This window comes from Rhinoderma darwinii, chromosome 3, assembly GCF_050947455.1.
Source record: "Rhinoderma darwinii isolate aRhiDar2 chromosome 3, aRhiDar2.hap1, whole genome shotgun sequence".
In the NCBI taxonomy this organism is placed as follows: Eukaryota; Metazoa; Chordata; class Amphibia; order Anura; family Rhinodermatidae; genus Rhinoderma; species Rhinoderma darwinii.
The window spans coordinates 252,226,352-252,252,475 of record NC_134689.1 but is presented as its reverse complement, the minus strand read 5'-3'; the positions used below and the strand labels follow the sequence as shown (position 1 = coordinate 252,252,475).

At 42.4% G+C, this 26,124-nt stretch overlaps 1 protein-coding gene across 3 annotated transcripts in view; it reads right to left on the bottom strand.

Moving 5' to 3' along the window:
* Nucleotides 1-26,124, bottom strand: part of REC114 (REC114 meiotic recombination protein) — a 329,032-nt gene that overhangs the window by 67,433 nt on the left and 235,475 nt on the right. For all 3 annotated transcript variants that reach the window (XM_075857745.1, XM_075857744.1, XM_075857746.1), the window contains one exon: nucleotides 19,783-19,866. In XM_075857745.1, coding sequence (XP_075713860.1) covers nucleotides 19,783-19,866 — 84 coding nt within the window. The remainder of the gene's footprint in view (nucleotides 1-19,782; nucleotides 19,867-26,124) is intronic.

Sequence of the window (26,124 nt, the reverse complement as noted above, 5' to 3'; positions counted from 1 at the left end):
GAGACCGCATCAGAGATGGCGTCCGAGATGGAACCTGTTTTAGGTAGTGACGATGACAGCGTCACTTCAGGTTCATCTTCAGGGGACGTTGTCCCTGATGCAGTCGAAACTGCAGAACATGAAAGCGCAGGGCCAAGTAGCGCTGTAGCACGGGAGAGCCTGGTCCCTCCAGTCCAGGCTCTTGTATGGGCACCTGCCCCATCTTTTGGGCCTAGAATCCACGGATTTACGGCCACTCCTGGCATAACCGTGGACAATACAAATTTTGTCCAAATGGATTACTTCTATTTATTTATAACGGACGACATCCTAAATCAGATTGTCCACGAAACAAATTTATATGCCACGCAATATATAAGGCAGAAACCTTCATCCACCCATGCCAGAGATTGGACGCCCACCAATTTGCAGGAATTAAAAAAAAATTTGGGGCTCACCCTAAATATGGGTATTGTCAAAAAGCCCTCCATTAGGTCTTACTGGTCAACAAGACCCGCCCAAGCCACCCCAGTATATTCTGCAGTAATGCCCAGGTCTCGTTATGAGACAATAATGAGGTTCCTCCACTTCAATGACAACGCACAGGCCCCCCCAAGTACCGATGCAAACCGGGATCGGTTGTTCAAAATAAGACCGCTAATAAATTCCCTGAATAATTTATTTCTGCAACTCTACACCCCTGAGCAGAATGTAAGTGTGGACGAATCCCTCCTCAACTTTCATGGCAGACTTAGCTTTCGCCAATATCTACCTTCCAAAAGGGCAAGATATGGAGTTAAGCTCTACAAATTGTGTGAAAGCGGGTCAGGATATACCACCGCCTTCCGGATTTATGAAGGGCGGGACCGCACAATAAATGTTCCTGGATGCCCCCCTGATCTTTCCACCAGCAGTAAGATCGTGTGGGAGATAATGCAGCCTCTGCTTCACAAAGGGTACCACCTGTACTGTGATAATTTGTATTCGAGTGTGCCCCTGTTTAGGCATTTGCATGCTGCAAGGACTGGGGCATGTGGTACCATGCGCAAAAACCGAATTGGTTTTCCACAGCAATTAGTGGGGAAGCGCATGGTAAAGGGGGACTCCTGTGCTTATGCATCTGAAGAATTGCTGGCGGTCAAGTTCAGGGATCGCAAAGATGTGTATGTGCTAAGCACGATTCATACCGCAGGAACAGTGGCAGTGAGGGAAAGGGGGGCAACATCGGACAAGCACAAACCAGTGAGCGTGTCCGAATATAACAAGTACATGGGGGGGTGGATTTAAGCGACCAGGTTTTACAGCCCTATTTAGTAAAACGCAAAACTAAAACCTGGTACAAAAAGGTGGCCATTTATTTGTTACAGGTGGCCATCCACAACTCATTTGTGCTCTATAAAAAAAACAGAGGCAGAGACACATACCTGGATTTCCAGGAAAAAATTATTGAAGGCCTCATTTTTGATGTTCAGGACACCCGAGAATGCCCCCAGTCTGAGGATGTCACGCGACTGACTGAAAGACACTTCATCAGTCGGATTCCCCCAACAGCAACCAGAAGCAACCCCCAGAAAAAGTGCCGCGTCTGCAGAAAAGACGGGCACCGCAAAGATTCCCGATATTTCTGTCCCTCATGTCCCTCGCAACCAGGCCTGTGCATTGAGCCATGTTTTAAAAAATACCACACTGTTCTGAATTATTAGATTTTAGTTAATTTGTTGAAAATATATTTGCCCTACATTACGTTTTTATTTTTCCCATGATTTTACTCCAAGGGTGAGGGAGGGAATGGGTGGGGGGGTGGATGTCATGTTTGATGTTTTCTAAAGTTCATCTGCTGGAGAGCTCCATTTGCATTAACCTGCAATTTCTTATTTTAGAAAACCCCAAAAAATAAATTCCCATTATACCCCTAGATGAATATTTTGGGATTTCTGCTTCAAGAGCAGATATTTTGGAAGTGTTATAGAAACTCTATTGAGTTTTGTAAAACCAGCTTTGAAAAAAAGCGATATGTGAAATAAGCTTCTTCTATCCTCCGCCCTCCTACATCTCTATGTGATAAATAAGGCCACATATTTGGTATCCCCGTGCACGGGAGAAGTGGCAGAATGTGAACGGAGATTAATTTTGACCGTGGTCTATGCTGTGTGTGAAAAATGCTAGCATAAACTGACGCATTTGCTAAAAAATTGCTAATTTTATTTTGATCCATCTTATTCAAGAAACTTTCAGAAGAAAACTGGACTGTCTAAAAATATGATAAACCCCTTGAAGAAAACCTTGTGGGGTCTACTTGTGTGAATGAAGTCATTTATGGGGTGTTTCTAATCTTTCAGCAGCATTACACCCCCCAGAAAACAGTATGCGGCTATAAAATCAAGTGCAGAATTCCTGGACCGAAAAGGCCAAAAAGCCTCTTTTTATGCCAAGCCCTGGCACATGCCCATGAATAAAGCACACATATTTGGTATCCCCATGCACGGGAGAAGAGGAAGAATGTGAAATGCGATGAATTTTGTCCGTGGTCCATTTTGTGTGTGAAAAAGCTAGCATAAACTGACGCATTTGTTAAAAAAAAAAGCTAATTTTATTTTGTTCCATCTTATTCAAGAAACTTTCAGAAGAAAACTGGACTGTCTAAAAATATGATAAACCCCTTGAAGGAAACCTTGTGGGGTCTACTTGTGTGAATGAAGTCATTTATGGGGTGTTTCTAATGTTTCAGCAGCATTAGGCCCCCCAGAAAACAGTACGCTGCTATAAAATCAAATGCAGAATTCCTGGACCAAAAAGCCTCCTTTTATGCCAAGCCCTGGCACATGCCCGCACAGTAAATAAGGCACACATATTTGGTATCCCCATGCACGGGAGAAGTGGAAGAACGTGAAAGGAGATGAATTTTGGCCGTGGTCTATACCGTGTGTGAAAAATACTAGCCTAAACTGACGCATTTGCTAAAAAAGTGCTGATTTTATTTTGTTCCATCTTATTCAAGAAACTTTCAGAAGAAAACTGGACTTGCTAAAAATATGATAAACCCCTTGAAGGAAACCTTGTGGGGTCTACTTGTGTGAATGAAGTCATTTATGGGGTGTTTCTAATGTTTCAGCAGCATTAGGCCCCCCAGAAAACAGTATGCGGCTCTAAAATCAAATGCAAAATTCCTGGACCGAAAAGGCCAAAAAGCCTCCTTTTATGCCAAGCCCTGGCACATGCCCGCACAGCGAATAAGGCACACATATTTGGTATCCCCATGCACGGGAGAAGTGGAAGAACGTGAAACGAGATGAATTTTGGCCGTGGTCTATACCGTGTGTGAAAAATACTAGCCTAAACTGATGCATTTGCTAAAAAAGTGCTGATTTTATTTTGGTCCATCTTATTCAAGAAACTTTCAGAAGAAAACTGGACTTGCTAAAAATATGATAAACCCCTTGAAGGAAACCTTGTGGGGTCTACTTGTGTGAATGAAGTCATTTATGGGGTGTTTCTAATGTTTCAGCCGCATTAGGCCCCCCAGAAAACAGTATGCGGCTCTAAAATCAAATGCAAAATTCCTGGACCGAAAAGGCCAAAAAGCCTCCTTTTATGCCAAGCCCTGGCACATGCCCGCACAGCGAATAAGGCACACATATTTGGTATCCCCATGCACGAGAGAAGTGGAAGAACGTGAAAGGAGATGAATTTTGGCCGTGGTCTATACCGTGTGTGACAAATACTAGCCTAAACTGACGCATTTGCTAAAAAAGTGCTGATTTTATTTTGGTCCATCTTATTCAAGAAACTTTCAGAAGAAAACTGGACTTGCTAAAAATATGATAAACCCCTTGAAGGAAACCTTGTGGGGTCTACTTGTGTGAATGAAGTCATTTATGGGGTGTTTCTAATGTTTCAGCAGCATTAGGCCCCCCAGAAAACAGTACGCGGCTATAAAATCAAATGCAAAATTCCTGGACCGAAAAGGCCAAAAAGCCTCCTTTTATGCCAAGCCCTGGCACATGCCCGCACAGTGAATAAGGCACACATATTTGGTATCCCCATGCACGGGAGAAGTGGAAGAACGTGAAAGGAGATGAATTTTGGCCGTGGACTATACCGTGTGTGAAAAATACTAGCCTAAACTGACGCATTTGCTAAAAAAGTCCTGATTTTATTTTGTTCCATCTTATTCAAGAAACTTTCAGAAGAAAACTGGACTTGCTAAAAATATGATAAACCCCTTGAAGGAAAACTTGTGGGGTCTACTTGTGTGAATGAAGTCATTTATGGGGTGATTCTAATGTTTCAGCAGCATTAAGACCCCCAGAAAACAGTATACGGCTATAAAATCAAATGCAAAATTCCTGGACCGAAAAGGCCAAAAAGCCTCCTTTTATGCCAAGCCCTGGTACATGCCCGCACAGCGAATAAGGCACACATATTTGGTATCCCCATGCACGGGAGAAGTGGAAGAACGTGAAAGGAGATGAATTTTGGCCGTGGTCCATACCGTGTGTGAAAAATGCTAGCATAAACTGGCGCAATTGCTAAATTCTTGCATTTTTTTCCAATTTTGCCCACTTTAGAGAAAAAAATAAAAATGATATATACTGACAAATGCCACTAAAACAAAGCCCTATCTGTCCTTTAAAAAGAGTGTAAAATTCAAAGATGAACTTTATTCACCTGCAGAGTTATAGTCATCTAAAGAAGCGCATAGCAAAATTGTGAAATTTGCTCTGGTCATTTAGCTGTAAAACAGCCTAGTCCTTAACCGGTTAAACATCTCTGGCAGCAAGTCTCCTGTCTCTCTTCTTAGGGCTTATTCAGACGAACTTATAATACGTCCGTGCTACGCGCGTGATTTTGACGCGCGTCGCACAGACCTATGTTAGTCAACGGGGCCGTTCAGACTGTCAGTGATTTTCACGCAGCGTATGTCCGCTGCGCAAAACTCACGACATTTCCTATATTTGCCCGTTTTTCACAAATCATGGGTGCGTGAAAACGCAATGGGTGCGCAATGGGTGTAGTCAAAACTATGAATGCAAACAGAAAAGCACCACGTGCTTTTCTGTTTACAAACATAAGAACAGAGTGTCATAATGATGGCGGCTGCGCGAAATTCACGCAGCCACGCATCATATGCTTATGACACACGGAGCTTTTGTGGACCTTTTGCGCCACGTTTTTTGCGCACACAAAACGCACACGCTCGTGTGAATCCGGCCTCATCCTCACATTTTGTTTCTGTATGCAGGCGAGAAAATAAAACCATTATATTGTATAAAATAGAAAATCAATTTTACCTTAATTGTTAAAATAAATCTTTATCTATTTATCTAGAAAAAATAGTAAAGTCAGCCGCACAGTGCTGCCTGATTTTGAATATATCTATTTCACATCTGTTCTATCTATATATGAAAGCTGTTAGTAAGACGTATATATATATATATATATATATATATATATATATATATATATATATATATATATACACACATATATATATATATATACACACATACACATAGGGTGATTGAAAAAGGATGGTGCAAAAGTAAGAGGCCTGTAGTTAAAGTAACATCAGTGGTAAATAGCAACTAGTGATTGAAAATCTAAGCAAAACTGGCTTAGTTGCCTAATCACAGCATAGCTTTAATTTTCAAGAGCCAAATTTAAAATGTACTTACATAGTGTGACATAAGATGTCGACATCGAAGCAAGAAAAAGCTTTTTGCGTGTTGGAATTTGCTGTGACAGTATAGCGAAACTTTCAAAATAAATTTGGTAAATGTGCTCTGCATACACCGCATTCCAAATTATTATGCAAATGTTATTTTTCGCTGATTCTCCCAAATAGTCTATGCAAATGACAGTCAGTATAATCTTCAAGCCATCAACCGTTGGAGTATAATGCAAATTTTATTAAAAAAATCTCCTAATGATAACAGATTTTTTTTTAGAAGTAAAAAAACTCAAAATGCACTGTTTCATATTATTATGCACAGCGATCAAAACATTTTAAAGGTTGTAAAGAGAACTAAAATGGTAATTTGTTGAATTTGCAGCAACAGGAGGTCATATTTACAGAAATCAAAAGCTCTTTCAATCAAAAAAATCTTAGCAGGCCAAGTTACATGTTAACATAGGACCCCTTCTCTGATATCACCTTCACAATTCTTGCATCCATTGAATTTGTGAGTATTTGGACCGTTTCTGCTTGAATATCTTTGCAGGATGACAGAATAGCCTCCCGGAGCTTCTGTTTTGATGTGAACTGCCTCCCACCCTCATAGATATTTTGCTTGAGGATGCTCCAAAGGTTCTCAATAGGGTTGAGGTCAGGGGAACATGGGGGCCACACCATGAGTTTCTCTCCTTTTATGCCCATAGCAGCCAATGACACAGAGGTATTCTTTGCAGCATGAGATGGGGCATTATAATGCATGAAGATAATTTTGCTACGGAGGGCATGGTTCTTCTTTTTGTACCACGGAAGAAAGTGGTCAGTCATAAACTCTACGTACTTTGCAGAGGTAATTTTCACACCATCAGGGACCCTAAAGGGGCCTACCAGCTCTCTCCCCATGATTCCAGCCCAAAACATGACTCCGCCACCTCCTTGCTGATGTCGCAGCCTTGTTGGGACATGGTGGCCATTCACCAACCATCCACTACTCCATCCATCTGGACCATCCAGGGTTGCACGGCACTCATCAGTAAACAACACGGTTTTTAAAATTAGTCTTCATGTATTTCTGAGCCCACTGCAACCGTTTCTGCTTTTGAGCATTGTTTAGGGGTAGCCGAATAATAGCTTTATGCACACTTGCAAACCTCTGGAGAATCCTACACCTTGAGGTACGCGGGACTCCAGAGGCACCAGGGGCTTCAAATACCTGTTTGCTGCTTTGCAATGGCATCTTAGCAGCTGCTCTCCTAATCCTATTAATTTGTCTGGCAGAAACTTTCCTCATTATGCCTTTATTTGAACAAACCCCTCTGTGCTCTGAATCAGCCACAAATCTTTTCACAGTACGATGATCACGCTTAAGTTTTCTTGAAATATCCAATGTTTTCATACCTTGTCCATTTCACGCTTTTAGGCAGAAGAGATCCTTTTTCTTTCCCATATTAATTGAAACCTGTGGCCTGCTTAATAATGTGGAACGTCCTTCTTAAGTAACTTTCCATTGATTGGGCACACCTGGCAAACTAATTATCACAGGTGTCTGAGATTGATTACAATGATCCAAAGAGCCCTAAGACACAATACCATCCATGAGTTTAATTGAAAAACGAATAATTAAATGTTTATGACACTTAAATCCAATGTGCATAATAATTTGGAACACGGTGTATAAGGGATCCATGTTTGACCTTATTTACTAATTTAAGAAGCTTATTAAGAAAAGAGATTTGTCTTTGATTGGGGCCATATACCCCAACTAAGGTGTATGTTTTGTTATTGATTTCACAGGTGATAATCAAATATCTCCCTTGTGCGTCTACCCATGAATTTCTACAGGGAAAGGCCAGTGTATCCTTAATTTCTAAGAGCACCCCAGCTTTCTTATTCTCATTATTTGCAGTGAAAATATGAGGAAAACGGGAATGTGAACATTTAGGCGTGGCAGAATGTTTGAAGTCAGTTTCTTGGACTCAGATAATGTCACTCTTTGATTGTAAGGGTATGTTCACACGCACTGTTTTCAGATGTAATTCGAGCGCATGTCACTTCTTGTGATGTTTTTGGAGCCGTTTCTCATTGACTCAATTGAAAACCGCTCCAAAAACGGCTGTAAAAAATGCAGCGAAAAACGCAAGTGGCTTAAAAAAACGTCTGAAAATCAGGAGCTGTTTTCCCTTGAAAACAGCTCCGTATTTTCAGACGTTTTTGGGTAAGCGTGTGAACATACCCTAAGGCTTCCTTCCACAAACTAGATATTTTATATGGGCTATTATATGCTTACTTGTACATCCCATAACTCATATCATGCAAACAAGCCGTATAGCCTTAAAATAGTTGAAATGGAAAGTGCCGCAGTTTTCCCCACAAAATGGCGGAGTGCAATCACCACATGGTCATTACATATACGTTAGAGGAGGACCAGCCGCCATGCAGAACTTAGCACCGCTGAGCTGCTGTGTGCCCCCTTGCAGGGTCAGGCTGATTGCAGATGCAACACACAAATGCTTCCCTATAGGGAGATGTACTGCAGTCTATTTACTAAAGAACAGAGGCTCTAAGCCAGGGCAATGCACGGCCCTTGAGGTGATGTGGGTGAGCAGCAGGCCACGAGCTGTGACTCTTTGAGTCCCACAAAATGGCGGCCGCACTTTATCGCTTTCGTCAGGACTAGGTTATGCCACTCTGGCGGTACTCACTGTCTCCAGGGTGATCTCCAGCACATTGTGCAGCTTGCGGTGTGTGTGTTGCACCGTCCGGCGGCATTATGGGACTTCCGGTTCAGCGGCCCGCGCACTTCCGGTCAAAATCGAGGCCGGGGATCCAACGAGGGCACAAGGCCCAAATCTTTAAATTGCTCAGAACCGGCTGAGACCTGTACCAAAACGACCCCCAGAGCAGCGGGGATCCAGTAATGGGATATGATTCGTCCCTCGCCCCTCCAGAAGGGCAGATGTTGGCGGATTATCAATTACTCAGCAGAGCTCTGCAGGAACACGTCCGTCCTCAGCTGCATGCAAGCCACACCCCGACTCCTACTGCTTTGGCCCCATAGGTGCTTTTGAAATGTGACATGGCACCCGAAAACCATTCCAGCTAAATTTGAGCTCCAAATGGTGATCCTTCTACTTCTTTTTCTTTTTGATTAACACCTGTTCGCTGTTTTTTTTGTAACTTGGATAATGGATAGCAAGATTGGAGGTTTTCTTCAGTGCACAGTTTGCCATATGTATGCACGACTGGAGCCGGAGTTCCAGGGTGAATATCTCTGTGGCAGATGTGAGCATGTTGTTCACCTGGAAGCTCGTATTAGAGATCTGGAGGAGCAGAGGTCAATGTAGAAAAAAAAGGGGTAGCCAGGTTAGAGAGGGGTCAGACTATATTGGTGGGGGGAGAAACAGAATGTGGGGAGAGGACTAGACAACAAGATAAGGAGATCCTTTCGTTACAAAACATCAGTGTAAATAAAAAGGCCCGATTAATGTCAAATCACATTTCTGATAATAAAAGTGAAAAACTGACAGGCAAGTTAAAGTGTATGTTCACAAATGCCAGAAGTCTAGCAAGCAAAATGGGGGAGCTGGAGGCCTTGATACTGGAAGAAAATATAGATATAGTTGGTGTTGCTGAAACATGGCTGGACTCTTCACATGACTGGGCTGTAAATCTACAGGGTTTTACACTTTTTCGGAAAGACAGGACAAATAGGAAAGGTGATGGTGTATGTCTGTATGTGAGAAATGATATGAAGGCGAGTGTGAAAGAGACAATAGTGGGTGAAGACTGTGAGGAGGTTGAAACCTTGTGGGTGGAACTAGAAAGGGAGGTAAACACTGAAAAAATTACTTTTGGTGTAATCTATAGACCCCCCAATATAACTGAGGAGATGGATGTTCAGCTATATAAACAGATGGAGCGGGCTGCACAGGCGGGTACTGTAGTGATAATGGGAGATTTTAATTTCCGGGATATTAATTGGTGTCATGGTTCGGCTTCAACTGCAAAGGGGAGACATTTCCTCAACCTGTTGCAGGAAAATTTTATGGGCCAGTTTGTGGAAGACCCGACTAGAGGTGAAGCTCTGTTGGATCTGGTCATTTCTAATAATGCAGATCTTGTTGGGAATGTCAATGTTCGTGAAAACCTCGGTAACAGTGATCATAATATAGTTACATTTTACCTATACTGTAAAAAACAAACGCAGGCTGGGAGGGCAAAAACATTTAATTTTAAGAAAGCCAATTTCCCCAGGATGAGGGCTGCAATTCAGGATATGGACTGGGAAGAACTAATGTCAAATAATGGAACAAATGATAAATGGGAGATTTTCAAATCTACTTTGAGTTATTATAGTGCAAAATTTATTCCTATAGGTAACAAGTATAAACGACTCAAATTAAACCCCACATGGCTTACACCTTCTGTGAAAGGGGCAATACACGACAAAAAAAGGGCATTTAAAAAATACAAATCTAAGGGTACAACTGCAGCCTTTGTAAAATATAAAGAGCTTAATAAAATCTGTAAAAATGTAATAAAATTAGCAAAAATACAAAATGAAAGGCAGGTGGCCAAGGATAGTAAAACAAATCCCAAAAAATTCTTCAAGTATATAAATGCTAAAAAGCCAAGGTCTGAACATGTAGGACCCCTAGATAATGGTAATGGGGAGTTGATCACAGGGGATCAAGAGAAGGCAGAGTTACTAAATGGGTTCTTTAGCTCTGTATATACAACTGAAGAAAGAGCAGCTGATGTAGCCGCTGCCAGTGCTGTTAATATATCAGTTGATATACTGAATTGGATGAATGTAGAGATGGTTCAAGCTAAATTAAATAAAATAAATGTGCACAAGGCCCCGGGACCAGATGGGTTACACCCTAGAATTCTTAAAGCGCTTAGTTCAGTTATTTCTGTCCCCCTTTTCATAATATTCAGAGAATCTCTAGTGACTGGTATAGTGCCAAGGGACTGGCGCAGGGCAAATGTGGTGCCTATTTTCAAAAAGGACTCTAGGTCTTCCCCGGGTAATTATAGACCAGTAAGCTTAACATCCATCGTGGGGAAAATGTTTGAGGGGCTATTGAGGGACTATATACAGGATTATGTGACAATAAATGGCATTATAAGTGACAGCCAGCACGGTTTTACTAAGGACAGAAGTTGTCAAACTAACCTAATCTGTTTTTATGAAGAGGTGAGCAAAAGTCTAGACAGAGGGGCCGCTGTGGATTTAGTGTTTTTGGACTTTGCAAAGGCATTTGACACTGTCCCCCATAGACGCCTAATGGGTAAATTAAGGACTATAGGTTTAGAAAATATAGTTTGTAATTGGATTGAGAATTGGCTCAAGGACCGTATCCAGAGAGTTGTGGTCAATGATTCCTTCTCTGAATGGTCACCGGTTATAAGTGGTGTACCCCAGGGTTCAGTGCTGGGACCATTATTCAACTTATTTATTAATGATATAGAGGAGGGGATTAATAGCACTATTTCTATTTTTGCAGATGACACCAAGCTATGTAATATAGTTCATTCTATGGAAGATGTTCATGAATTGCAGGCAGATTTAAACAAACTAAGTGTTTGGGCGTCCACTTGGCAGATGAAGTTTAATGTAGATAAATGTAAAGTTATGCATCTGGGTACCAACAACCTGCATGCATCATATGTCCTAGGGGGAGCTACACTGGCGGATTCACTTGTTGAGAAGGATCTGGGTGTACTTGTAAATCATAAACTCAATAACAGCATGCAGTGTCAATCAGCTGCTTCAAAGGCCAGCAGGATATTGTCGTGTATTAAAAGAGGCATGGACTCGCGGGACAGGGATGTAATATTACCACTTTACAAAGCATTAGTGAGGCCTCATCTAGAATATGCAGTTCAGTTCTGGGCTCCAGTTCATAGAAAGGATGCCCTGGAGTTGGAAAAAATACAAAGAAGAGCAACAAAGCTAATTAGGGGCATGGAGAATTTAAGTTATGAGGAAAGATTGAAAGAATTAAACCTATTTAGCCTTGAAAAAAGACGACTAAGGGGGGACATGATTAACTTATATAAATATATTAATGGCACATACAAAAAATATGGTGAAATCCTGTTCCTTGTAAAACCCCCTCAAAAAACAAGGGGGCACTCCCTCCGTCTGGAGAAAAAAAGGTTCAAGCTGCAGAGGCGACAAGGCTTCTTTACAGTGAGAACTGTGAATCTATGTAATAGCCTACCGCAGGAGCTGGTCACAGCAGGGACAGTAGATGGCTTTAAAAAAGGGTTAGATAATTTCCTAGAACAAAAAAATATTAGCTCCTATGTGTATAAATTTTTCCTTCCCTTTTCCCTTCCCTTGGTTGAACTTGATGGACATGTGTCTTTTTTCAGCCGTACTAACTATGTAACTACTATGTAACTATATTGTCAAAATGGAAAAATCAGAGCTAAAGCTATATTTTATTACGCTGTGAAAATGAAAATTACGTTTTATTCTAATTCCAAAAAACCTGTGGGGTCAAAATTCATACTATACCCCTCGATAAATTCCTTGAGGGGTGTAGTTTCCCAAATGGGGTCGCTTTTGGGTGTTTTACACTGTTTTGGTCCCTCAGGGGCTTTGCAAATGCGACATGGCACCCAAAAACCATTGCAGAAAAACTTCAGCTCCAAAAGCCCTAATGGTGCTCCTTCCCTTCTGAGCTCTGCCGTGTGTCCAAGCAGCAGTTTATTACTACATATGGGATATTGCCGTAATCGGGAGAAATTGCTTTTCAAATGTTGGGGTGTTTTTTGTCTTTTATGCCTTGTAAAAATTGAAAATGTCTACGTTTTAATGTAAAAAACAATTGATTTTAATTTTCATGGTCTCATTCCACTAAATTCAGCAAAAAACCTGTGGGGTCAAAATGCTCACTATACCCCTTGATAAATTCATTAAGGGGTGTAATTTGCCAAATGGTGGCTTTTTGGGAGATTTTCAACTGTTTTGGGCCCACAAGACCTCTCCAAACCTGACATGGTGCCTAAAATATATTCTAATAAAAAGAAGGCCCTAAAATCCTCTAGGTGCTGCTTTGCTTCTGAGGCCTGTGTTTCAGTCCATAAGCACACTAGGTCCACATGTGGGATATTTCTAAAAAACAACAGAATCTAAGCAATAAATATTGAGTTGCGTTTCTCTGGTAAAACCCTCTGTGTTACAGAAAAACAAGGATTAAATATGAATTTCTGCAAAAAAAAAAAAGGAAATTTGTAACTTTCACCCCTACTTTCTTTAATTCTTGTGAAACGCCTAAAGGGTAAAGAAACTTTCTTAATGCTGTTTTGAATACTTTGAGTGGTGCAGTTTTTAAGATGGGGTGATTTATGTGGGTTTGTATTGCATGGACCCCTCAAAGCCACTTCACAACTGAACTGGTCCCTGAAAAAATAGCCTTGAATATGTGAGAAATTGCTGCTAAAGTTCTAAGCCTTGTAACATCCTAGAAAAAGAAAAGAACGTTAAACAAAACAATGCCAACATAAAGTAGACATATGGGATATGTGAAATAGTAACTATTTTGTGTGGTATTACAATCTGTTTTACAAGCAGATACATTTAAATTTAGAAAAGCGCTAATTTTCTCAAAATTTTGGTGTTTTTCACAAATAAATATTGAATTTATCGACTACATTTTTTTACTTGGTTAAAGTACAATATGTAACGAGAAAACAAACTCAGAATCATTTGGATAGGTAAAAGCATTTTAAAGTTATTACCACATAAAGTAACACGTCAGATTTGAAAAAAATCATCTTAGTCTTTAAGGCCAAAGCAGGCTGTGTGAAGGGCATAAGGGATCAATCAAGATAGGTATGGATGCCAATTCTTCATCCGAGTCTTTTATAGAGCTAGGCACTGAAGGAAAGGATCCTTTCTTGTTGACTGGACCCTTCCCACTGGGATAATTATGTATAGAGATAGAGACTGTATGTTTCCCCCATTATTTGGGTGTTGGAGATGGGCACACAGAGGTGGGGGAAAATGAGGGATGATTTTTCCTTAGTAGAGGAGAGAGCAATTTGTTTTTGTGGGCTCAAGACAACTAGTAGTGGCACTGAAGAAGGCAATAAGATGACGAGGAACTGTCATTTTCCTTTTGTCTGCACCATTTTAAGCCTGTATGATATATTGAATTAAACTCAGTGTTCATGTGTGTTTGCAATATTTATACAGCGGTGAGCAGCGGTAGAGCCAGTGGTTGGATAGGGACTAACATAAAGGAGGCCATTTAGTGCAGTGACCACAGGAAATGGAGGTTCACATGAAGTCCAGAGATTTATATTAAGGAAAAATTGGGACGCTGTCACTTTAAGTAGGGAGAAGGTAAGAAAAGCAGAAGTACAAGTGTTGTATGTATAAAATACCCCACCCAACCTTTTTTACTCTGGGGTTGGGTATATGTCATGGCTGTGGGGTATGTGGACCCACTAGGCCGCTCCGCCATGGCAGAGTAACAGCTGGCCATACTACAGTCAATGAAAGTCTTTAGATCTAGAGTATCTGTATAGAAGTTCTGACTGACACTTTGGCGTAGCAGACACCTTGGCATGGCAGATGACACTTGGCGCAGAGGATGAACTCGACTCCAACACTAGACTTCGCTCAGGAACAAACACAATATTGGATACGGGATACAGGAACACAACTAAGGGATAATTTGCAATAACGAACATGGGTGGACCCAACAACAGTCAGGCACAGGAAGTACGGCAGGACGGACTTATGTAGGGCAGGGTGCACAGGGATAGGCTAGGGGGGAATATAGTGGTGCGCGTGCTGGCCCTTTAACCGGTTCCTGACCGCTGGCTGTGTATTTACGGCCGGCGGTCAGGGTCCGCTGCTTCTATCTTATCTCTTCTACACAGGGCTCAATGAGCGCTGTGTATAAGAATAGAGGCAGAGGCAGTCCTGAAGGCTCAAAATAGTCCGGTCCTGAACCGGTTAAGAGGTCACCAGGGCATGCATGCACGCTACAGGAGCGAGGCACCCACGGAAACAGCACAAGAAGAGGAACACATGGATGTTGGCTGTATACAATGAAGGTCGGGGAAGAAGCAGTAGATTCACTCGTGTGGTTGTTGTAGGAGAACTCGGCCCATGGAAGGAGCTGCACCAAATTGTCATGTTGAAAAGAAATAAAAGGACGAAGAAAAGTCAAATTTCACATCAAGAAGTTTACACAGGGCTCTCCAGAATTTAGAAGTAAATTGCACACCCCGATCAGACACGATATGGATGGGCAGTCCGTGCAGACAAAAGATATGCATACAGTGGCATACGCCGCCTGGGGAGTGGAGCTTTCCCAGGGCTGGAGTCCCCGGGAAGATCTTCTACTAGCGCTCTGCCCAGGGACTCTGGGGTTGTTCCTTATGTCCATATATGTTAGGCTTTGTTCACATCTGCGTCTGGGCTCCGTTCATGGGTTCCGTCAGACTTTTCCGTCAGGGGAACCCATGAATGGAAACCAAACTGAAACAAACGGAACCATAGCTTTCCATTTAGATTACCATTGATTTCAATGGTAACGCATCAGTTGCAAAAGGTTTCCGTTGTTTTGATGGAATCAATAGCGCAGTTGACTGCGCGGTTTTGATGCATTTTTTTTAAACTGCACCTCAAACGCTACATGTGAATATACCCTCCCCAGCACAAAAACTATAACTAAACTTTTCCCTCGCATAACATCTACAGCAATGCCCCCCTACCCTACACAAATGAATTACAAGGGTCTCTTCAGACATTGAGGTCAAATCACGTTTTTTGCAACAGTTTTTGTAAAATTGCTTTATAACCATGTAATTTGCCATGGTTTTGCAAATATCTCTGCAAAAAAACACAATATAACCGTAACCTGTGAGTATATGCTAAATAAGTTCCAACACACATGGCATTTACAGTCAAATCCCCCCTCCCCCACAAAAATTATTTAAAGGCTACAGCCACTACACATTTGAAAACTTTTTTTTAAAATAAAATTTTATTTAAATGCTTTATATCCTGCTTTATATCCTATATACTGAGCAGCTGTATCGTGCGCTGAAACCTGTATCCTTCAGGTCGGCGGGACTGACGGGTTCAGTGACGGCGGATACGCTGCATAAAAATCAAGCAGCGTGTCCGATGTGGAACCCGCAGGACATTCCGTTCGAAAAATTGCACCACATTGTGGTGCGGTTTTTCAGACGGAAATTCCTCTACGCAAAAAAAAACGCTCATACTTACCCCCTCCTCTGACGTCCGCTCCGTCCTCCCTGGATGACATGCAGGCCGTGTGACGATGCAGCCTGTGATTGGCTGCAGCGGTCACATGGGATGCAACGTCAGATGTGATCGAAAACAGCTTGATCCGATCGCTGTCACTGAACATGTCAGTCCCATTGACCTGACTGATTCAGGTCTCAGAACTAGATACAGCTGCTCTGTATACAGGATATGAAGCAGCTGTATCTCAAATAGTAAAATTAATTTTTAATAAAATGTAATTGCACAGTTGCAACAAACACACTGATAGACATTTTTGTTTAACATTTTTTTTTCCAAAGGTTTACATAGCCTTTAAACTGAATCCCCTGATATGTCGGACCACATATCGGCCGCATTTGCCAGACCGAACACAGTGCATTGAGCCGGGCTCTTAGCATCATAGTTATGTACGATGCCAGGAGTCCCTGTCTCGCTGCGGGAAAATTGTCCTGTACTGTAATCATGTTTTCAGCACGGGACAGGGGTGGCAGGGACACCTGTCATCGTACATAACTATGATGCTGGGAGCCCGGCTCCCTGCACTATGTTCGGTCCGGGAAATGCGGCTGACATGGGGTCCGTATATCACGGACCGAACACGGTCGTGTGAATTAGGCCTTAGGGTCAGTTCACAAGTAGCGTAAATACTGCAGTTTTTCTGCAACGGAATTCGTTGCAAAAAATCCGCAGCAAATACAGTAGCAGCAGAGTGGATGAAATAGAACAAATGTCATCCACACGCTGCGTAAATACTGAGCAGCAAAAACGCTCAGAAATTTACATGCGGTGCAGAATTTTATTCCGCAGCATGTCAATTGTATTTGCGGAATTGCTGCTTATTTGTTGCGGGTTTTCTCCATTGAATTAAAAAAAATGCAACTCAGAAAAAAATATAAAAATCTTATACTTACACATGAGTCTGGGTTTCTTCCTCCCTCCAGCGCGGCCTCCTGGGATGACGTTTCATCCCATGAGACTGATAGCAGGCCGGCTAAATGCTGCAGTTTCCGCAGCTGACATTCCGGGCGAAAAACTGCACCACAGTTTGGTGTGGATTTTCGGCCGAAATTCCCTGCGGCGCACAAGGCGGATATGCTGCGTGCTTTTACGCAGCGTATCCGCCCCGTGTGAACTCAGCCTAAGGGCAGATACAGACGGACGTTGCGTTTTTGCGCGCGCAAACAACGCTGCGTTTCGCGCGCGCATAAACCATTTGGCAGCTGCGTGTGTCATCCGTGTCTGATGCGCGGCTGCGTGATTTTCGCGCAGCCGCCATCATAGAGATGAGGCTAGTCGACGGCCGTCACTGTCCAAGGTGCTGAAAGAGCTAACTCTTTCAGCACCCTCGACAGTGAATGCCGAACACATCCTATCGAAAAACCTGTTGAAAAAAAAGAAAAAGTTCGTACTTACCGAGAACTTCCCGGCCGTTGCCTTGGTGACGCGTCCTTGGTGACGCGCCTCTCGACATCGGGCCCCACCTCCCTGGATGACGCGCCAGTCCATGTGACCGCTGCAGCCTGTGCTTGGCCTGTGATTGGCTGGAGCTGTCACTTGGACTGAATTGTCATCCCGGGAGGTCAGACTGGAGGAAGAAGCCGGGAGTTAGCGGTAAGTCAGAACTTCGTTTTTTTTTCTACAGGTTCATGTATATTGGGATCGGAAGTCACTGTCCATGGTGCTGAAACAGTTTAACTCTTTCAGCACCATGGACAGTGACTATCTCCTGACGTCGCGTACCGACGTTTTGGCCGAACCCGGTGAAGTTCGGTTCGCTTGTCCGGCTTCGCTCATCGCAAAGACACTCCGCTTGGATGGTCGGAAACAGAAAAGCACGTGGTGCTTTTCTGTTTACATTCATCCTTTTGACAGCCGGTGCGCTGTTTCAGTCGGTTCGCACGGAAATGCTTCCGTGCAACCTGCGTGGTTTTCACGCACCCATTGACTTCAATGGGTGCGTGATGCGCGAAATACGCAGAGTTATTGAACCTGTCGCGCTTTTTGCGCAGCAGACAAACGCTGCGCAAAAAGCATGGACTGTCTGTACTGCCCCATAGACTTGTATTGGTCCATGCGTGCCGCGTGAAAACCACGCGGCCCGCACGGACCGAATACACGCTCGTGTGAATCCCCCCTAACAGTTAAGTTCCCCCTCCCCAAGAAAAATTAATAATGAATCCCTTCCACCACACATAGCGTTCACAGCCAAGTCCCACCATCCCCCACATATAGCATTTGACACAAAATCCCCTCCCCCACATATAGCATTCACAGCCAAGTCCCGCCCTCCCCCACAAAAACATTTTACACAAAATTCCCTCCCCCACATATAGTATTTACAGTTAAATCCACCATCCCCCACAAAAACGATTTGTAAAGAATCCCCCACACATAACATTACAGCTCCCCCTTACCTGTCCTGGAGGAATCTTCCTCAGCAGTTACAAGTTGCAGGCAGGAGGGGGGGGGCTGCGTGGCATTGCTCCTCTCCAGCTCTTCCTTCTTCCTCCATCCTGCCTATCTTGTGGGCGTGACACGGAGCTTCTGTTTCCTGCTCATGCAGCATCTTCCTCTCAGGGCCCCAGCGTAAGTTACTTCAGAGTAAAGAACAGCCCGTTACGTTGCAGGGTCCGTTCCTTTCTCCAAGTAACTAACGCTGGGGCCCTCAATGAAATGTTTAAAGTAGCGGACGGGCCCCTTCTTTTCATCCTTGTTGCTGGGCCGCTGACTGGAGTACCAGCAGCACTGCCCTGATGGCAGCCATGAGTCTGACCCGCAGAAACGGACCAGAATAGGACATGCCGTGAGTTTTTCGCTATGGACACACGCTCCGTAAAAAAAAAGATGAGTGAATACACCTATTGAAATGTATGGGTCATTGTGCTGTCTGTTGTTAAAACAGACAGCACACGGACGAGAAATAAGTTCATGAGAAAAAGACCATATAGTGCAAAAAATACAGTACATGTTTATAGACCACTTCTTAAAGGAACAGTGTCATCACAATTTTTTTTTTCATATGTTAAAGATGTTAGTGCTTTATTAAAAACGTTTAGATTTATTTGTGTGTTTGTGTTTTACTTTTTCTTATTTTTACACTTTTTCTTCCCTATGGGGGCTGCCATTTTTTGTTCCATTTCTGTATGTGTCGATTAACGACACATACAGACATGGAATACGGCAGCCACAGTCCCATAGGGACTGCGAACGGCTCCCGTCCCATCCACTTCTGTGTACGCCGTCTGTGTGGGAACTGCGCATGCGCCGCTCCCACACAGTCCAATTTGAAATTGGCCGTCGGCGCCATTTTCCTGTGGACCGGAAGTCGCGGCCGGACAGTAAGATTACTACTTCCGGTCGCGGCTTCCGGACTTGTGCACTTGGACCAGCGGCAGCAGACGGAGCGGACGGGCCGGAGGGAGCTGCGGCGGCAGGAGCAGGTAAGAGATTTCAATGTATGTTCGTGTTTGTGTACGTTTACTACTGTATGTAAACCTACTACACTGTGTGTTAGCTCAAAAAATGGCGACACACAGTGTAGGAGGATACACCGTTCAAACCCCTCGTTTATCCCGGCACTAGCAAGGATAAAGGAGGGGGGGGATGCTGAGAGCTCACTAGAGCGAGGGCTTTTTACCCAATTTTGCAATGCTGCAATTTTGGGAATAGCTCCATTTAGTGACCAGCAATGGGAAATATTATAAATTAGAATCTAATTTATAATATTTCCTGACTCGTGAAAAAAAGAAAAAAAATTTGAACAATGTTTAATCACCTACACACTAAATGTTTAATTAAAAAAAACAAAACATGTTTTTCTGGCAACACATTCCCTTTAATAATTACTTACCTTTGTTTTTGAACCAAAGAGCAGCCAATCTAACTTCTTTCCAATCTTCAGCCATGACTTTACAGAGATTAGAGAGAAACCTTCCTGATATCAAACAAAAATTAATATTAAACTTTAAAAATAATGCACAAATTTCAACAAGAGATACAGAACAGTAAAATAAGCCTATCACATTCACTCGGCTGGTCCTGTACCTTGCATATATTTGTATGGAGCAGGCTAATTGAATACACTGCTATCATTCAATAAACACTCATCTGCAAAAAACTTTTATACCGTTGTTATCTTACCTTATACCGCCTAACAAAAATCTATCCTAATGCATATAACACATGCTGCAGATTTAATTCAGCTAAAGACAATATTCTTCATATTTGGTGGAACTATAATCTTATACGTTGCTTCTGGAAGATGATCCACTGCCTTCTGGAAAACATCTAAGGCTAAGCTATTTATCACTGTATTTCGGTATTAGTTGTGCTCCCACAATAATTTAACCCCTACCCGCACCAGGACGTAACTGTCCGTCGTTGCGGGAAGTTACTTCCCGCACGAGGACGTACAGTTACTGAGTTAATCCCGGTGCACACTGTCGGCGACAGTGTGCACCGGGAACCAGGAGGTCAGCTGTCGCCGACAGCTGACACTCCCCTCTTGCCGGCCAGCGGTCCTTTGCCGCTGATTTCGACGCATTATCGGGTGCAATCGCCGAATTTTAGGGGTTTCTAACATATCGGCAGACCCCCGTCCGAAATCGCGGGGTCTGCCGATAGTTAGTATGGCAAACGGAAGCCAAACAATGGCTTCCGGGTCTGCCATGGACGGAAGACCATCAGGACCAAACTTCGGCTGGTCCTGATAGGCTTCCTGTCAGAGTGACAGAAAGTCACTGTGCCGTTCCCGATGCACACTGTCGGCGACAGTGTGCATCGGGAACTTGGAGATCAGCTGTCCCCGACAGCTGACACTCTCCAGTGTTGCCGATCAGCGGCTCATCGCCGCTGATTTAGGCAATTAACCCGTTACATGCGGGGCTCGATTGCGATCTCCGCATGTAGCGGGTTTGTAGCGCATCAGCAGCCCCCATGCAATCGTGGGGGCTTCTGATGCTTGTGATGGCACCCGGGGGCCAGACAACGGCCCCCAAGTCTGCCATGTATGTCAGCCTATGAGGATCAGCCTCTGCTGATCCTCGTAGACCAACTGTCAGAGTGACTGTGACGTCACACTGACAGTTGGAATACATTACACTACCTAGGTAGTGTAATGTATTCTAGCAGCGATCAGAGCTGCAGGTCAAAAAAAGAAAGTGTAAAAAGTAAAAGAAAAGTTAATAAACAAAAATATAAAGTGTAAAAAGTAAAAAAAAGTTAATAAAAATGTTTTATAAAAGTGTAAAAATAAAAGGTTTTGTTTTCCTATAAGTCATTTATTATAGGGAAAAAATGAAAACGTTAAAAAAAAGTACACATATTTGGTATCGCCGCGTTTGTAACGACCCAATCTATGAAACTATAATGTTAATTTTTCCGCACGGTGAACGCCGCAAACAAAATAAACGGAAAACTGTCAGAATCGCTATTTTTTGGTCACCACCCCTCCCAAGATATAGAATAAAAAGTGATCAAAAAGTCGCATTTACCCCAAAATGGTACCAATAAAAACTACAACCCGTCCCGCAAAAAACAAGACCTCCCACAGCTTTTTTTGACGAAAAAATAAAAAAGTTACGGCTCGGAATAGCTTGTCCCAGAAAATAAATTATTTTATAGAAACTTAATTTTATTGTGCAAACGCTGCAAAACTTAAAAAAAACTATACACATATGGTATTGGCGTAATCGTACTGACCGGCAGAATAAATTAAAACGTAATTTATTGCGCACGGTGAACGCTGGAATAAATAAAGAATTTAAAGCGCCAAAATCGCTGTTTTTTGGTCACCTTAGCTCTAAAAAAGATCCTGAGGGGCCAAAATGCTCACTATACCACTAGAAAAATTAATTGAGGGGTGTAGATTCCAAAATGGGGTCACTTTTGGCGGGTTTCCACTGTTTTGGTCCCTCCGGGGCGTTGCAAACCCGACACTGAAAACCAATCCAGCAAAATCTGCGCTCCAAAATCCAAAAGGCGCTCCCTCCCTTCTGAGCCCTGCTGTGGGTCCAAACATCAGTTTACGACCACATATGGGGTATTGCCGTAATCGGGAGAAATTGCTTTACAAATTTTGGGGTGCTTTTTCTCCTTTATTCCTTGTAAAAATGAAAAAATTCTATGTTTCCACAGAAAAATAGGTGATTTTCATCTTCACAGACTAATTCCACTAAATTCTGCAAAAAAACTGTGGGGTCAATATGCTAACTATACCCCTAGAAAAATGCCTTGAGGGGTGTAGTTTCCAAAATGGGGTCACTTTTGGGGGGTTTCGGCTGTTTAGGTACCACAAGACCTCCTCAAACCTGACATGGTGCCTAAAATATATTCCTAAAAAAAGGAGGCCCCAAAATCCACTAGCTGCTCCTTTGCTTCTGAGGCCTGTGTTTCAGTCCATTAGGACACGAGGCCATATGTTGGATATTTCTAAAATCTGCAGAATCTGGGCAATAAATATTGAGTTGCGTTTCCCTGGTAAAACCTTCTGTGTTACAGATTTTTTTTTATTACAAATGAATTTCGGCAAAAAAAATTACATTTGTAAATTTCACCTCTACTTTGCCTTAATTCCTGTGAAACGCCTAAAGGGTTTAAATATTTTCTGAATGTGGTTTTGAATACCTTGAGGGGTACAGTTTTCAAAATGGGGTGATGTATCGGGACTTTCTAATATATAAGGCCCTCAAAGCCACTTCAGAACTGAACTGGTCCCTGAAAAAATAGCCTTTTGAAATTTTATTGAAAATATGAGAAATTGCTGCTAAAGTTCTAAGCCTCGTAACGTCCTAGAAAAATAAAAGTACGTGGAAAAAAAATGATGCAAACATAAAGTAGACATATGGGGGATGTTAACTAGTGACTATTTTGTGTGGTATTACTATCTGTTTCACAAGCAAATACATTTAAATTTAGAAAAATGCTAATTTTTGTTAAAATTTGAAGTTTTTCACAAATAAATATTGAATTTATCGACCAAATTTTTTCACTAACATAAAGTACAATATGTCACGAGAAAACAATCTCAGAATCGCTTGGATAGGTAAAAGCATTCCGGAGTTATTACCACATAAAGTGACACACGTCAGATTTGAAAAAATAGGCTGTGTCCACAAGGCCAAAACAGGCTGTGTCCTAAAGGGGTTAAATAGATAATTCACGGAATGTGACTAGAAATAAAATACACAAATCTTTATTTATATCTCGCTAAAATCAGGGGTACAATCACCACCGTGACTAAGCCCAATGTGCTCAAATTAAATAAATTATAATCAAAACAAGTAGCTAATAAACTGGTTCAATTGTGACCCCTCCAGGATGAGCAGACTCATATAGAAATATGGGGTTGTAGTGTTTTACAATTGGTGTCACAGCTGATCATTCCCAAACAGCATTGGAAAGTCAGGAATCAGGAGTACATCAGTGCCAGGACATTAAGATCCAGTAATGCTGTCACTTACATTCTAATTCCCCCTCTACTCTGACCCTATGCGTTTCCATATTTCAATTTCATCAGGGCTCTGCTATAATTTAAAGGGTTATTCCCAAATTGAGTAAAAAAAATATTTTTAGACATTCTAAGCTGGTATTAAGTAATAAAAAGTTTGCTGTGAAAAAATGTTAAAAATTCATTCCCTAACTACTTTTTTTTAAAACCTGATAACTCAGCTAGTGCTGGTTATCTTTTATAAAAAGGGGCGTGGGCGGCTCGATGTCAATCAAGCCTTTTTGCAGTGTGCGTGCTGCCGAATTTGCTGTAGTTCTAGCAGCATCGGGAGAATGTTCGTCTCAACCAGGCATGGTAAGCCTGGTTGAGACGAACACACTGTGTATTTCAACAGCACGAAAACCTTCTCTGCAACACTCTTCACCCCCTCTTGCTAAGCTGCCCCCATGTAATAACTTAAGTCGCCGCACCGGTCCTGCATCAGCACCCGGCGAACCACAGAAAAGATTTTAAAAAAACTCACCTAAGACGTTCCTATGGAGATCTGAACGGTCCCGTCACTTTCCATCTTATTGCTACTTGGCGCCACTAGCATTCACAGTAACAATGTGTTGTGGCTCAGCTGACGTAATCATATCACGCTCACGTGATTATGTCATCTGCGCCCACCGCTTTGTTATTGTGAATGGGAGCAGTAAGAAGAAAAATGATGGGACCGTTCAGATGTTTGTGGGAACGTCTTATGTGAGGTTATTTTTCTTTTCATTGGAGCAAAGTCATCAAACCTGGGAGCATAGACAACGGACTAACTACTATATGGGGTCATGTATGCATGTATGTATATGCATGTACACTACCGTTCAAAAGTTTGGGGTCACCCAGACAATTTTGTGTTTTCCATGAAAACTCACACTTATATTTATCAAATGAGTTGCAAAATGACTAGAAAATATAGTCAAGACATTGACAAGGTTAGAAATAATGATTTTTATTTGAAATAATAATTTTCTCCTTCAAACTTTGCTTTCGTCAAAGAATGCTCCATTTGCAGCAATTACAGCATTGCAGACCTTTGGCATTCTAGCTGTTAATTTGCTGAGGTAATCGGGAGAAATTTCACCCCATGCTTCCAGAAGCCCCTCCCACAAGTTGGATTGGCTTGATTATCACTTCTTGCGTACCATACGGTCAAGCTGCTCCCACAACAGCTCTATGGGGTTGAGATCTGGTGACTGCGCTGGCCACTCCATTACAGATAGAATACCAGCTGCCTGCTTCTTCCCCAAATAGTTCTTGCATAATTTGGAGGTGTGCTTTGGGTCATTGTCCTGTCGTAGGATGAAATTGGCTCCAATCAAGCGCTGTCCACAGGGTATGGTATGGCGTTGCAAAATGGAGTGATAGCCTTCCTTATTCAAAATCCCTTTTACCTTGTACAAATCTCCCACTTTACCAGCACCAAAGCAACCCCAGACCATCACATTACCTCCACCATGCTTGACAGATGGCGTCAGGCACTCTTCCAGCATCTTTTCCATTGTTCTGCGTCTCACAAATGTTCTTCTGTGTGATCCAAACACCTCAAACTTCGATTCGTCTGTCCATAACACTTTTTTCCAATCTTCCTCTGTCTAATGTCTGTGTGCTTTTGCCCATATTAATCTTTTCCTTTTATTAGCCAGTCTCAGATATGGCTTTTTCTTTGCCACTCTGCCCTGAAGGCCAGCATCCCGGAGTCGCCTCTTCACTGTAGACGTTGACAATGGTGTTTTGCGGGTACTATTTAATGAAGCTGCCAGTTGAGGACCTGTGAGGCGTCTATTTCTCAAACTAGAGACTCTAATGTACTTGTCTTGTTGCTCAGTTGTGCAGCGGGGCCTCCCACTTCTCTTTCTACTCTGGTTAGAGCCTGTTTGTGCTGTTCTCTCAAGGGAGTAGTACACACAAATTTTCAGTTTCTTGGCAATTTCTCGCATGGAATAGCCTTCATTCCTAAGAACAAGAATAGACTCTCGAGTTTCACATGAAAGCTCTCTTTTTCTAGCCATTTGGAGAGTTTAATCGAACCCACAAATGTAATGCTCCAGATTCTCAACTAGCTCAAAGGAAGGTCAGTTTTATAGCTCCTCTAAACAGCAGAACTGTTTACAGCGGTGCTAACATAATTGCACAAGGGTTTTCAAGTGTTTTCTAATCATTCATTAGCCTTCTGACACAGTTAGCAAACACAATGTACCATTAGAACACTGGAGTGATGGTTGCTGGAAATGGGCCTCTATACACCTATGTAGATATTGCATTAAAAACCAGACGTTTGCAGCTAGAATAGTCATTTAGCACATTAGCAATGTATAGAGTGTATTTCTGATTAATTTAATGTTATCTTCATTGAAAAAAACTGTGCTTTTCTTTCAAAAATAAGGAAATTTCTAAGTGACCATAAACTTTTGATCGGTAGTGTATATGTGTATATGCATGTTATTTTTACATGTAAGTATGGTTGGATATGAATATGGTGATATGCACAAAGCAGTATAGACATGGGGATAGACATGCGCTGTCTGCATCTTCCGGGCGCCGGGATGTGAGAGCCGGGGTGGGTATGTTCGCCATGGACAGGCGCCTTGGTGTGCTATTGTGTTATTTTATTCTCAATATGGTAGTGTCTACGTATATACTATAGGGATTGCAGTTATACGCTACCAGCCTGAAGCGTTCTACTAGTTACGAACTGTGATTTCTGAT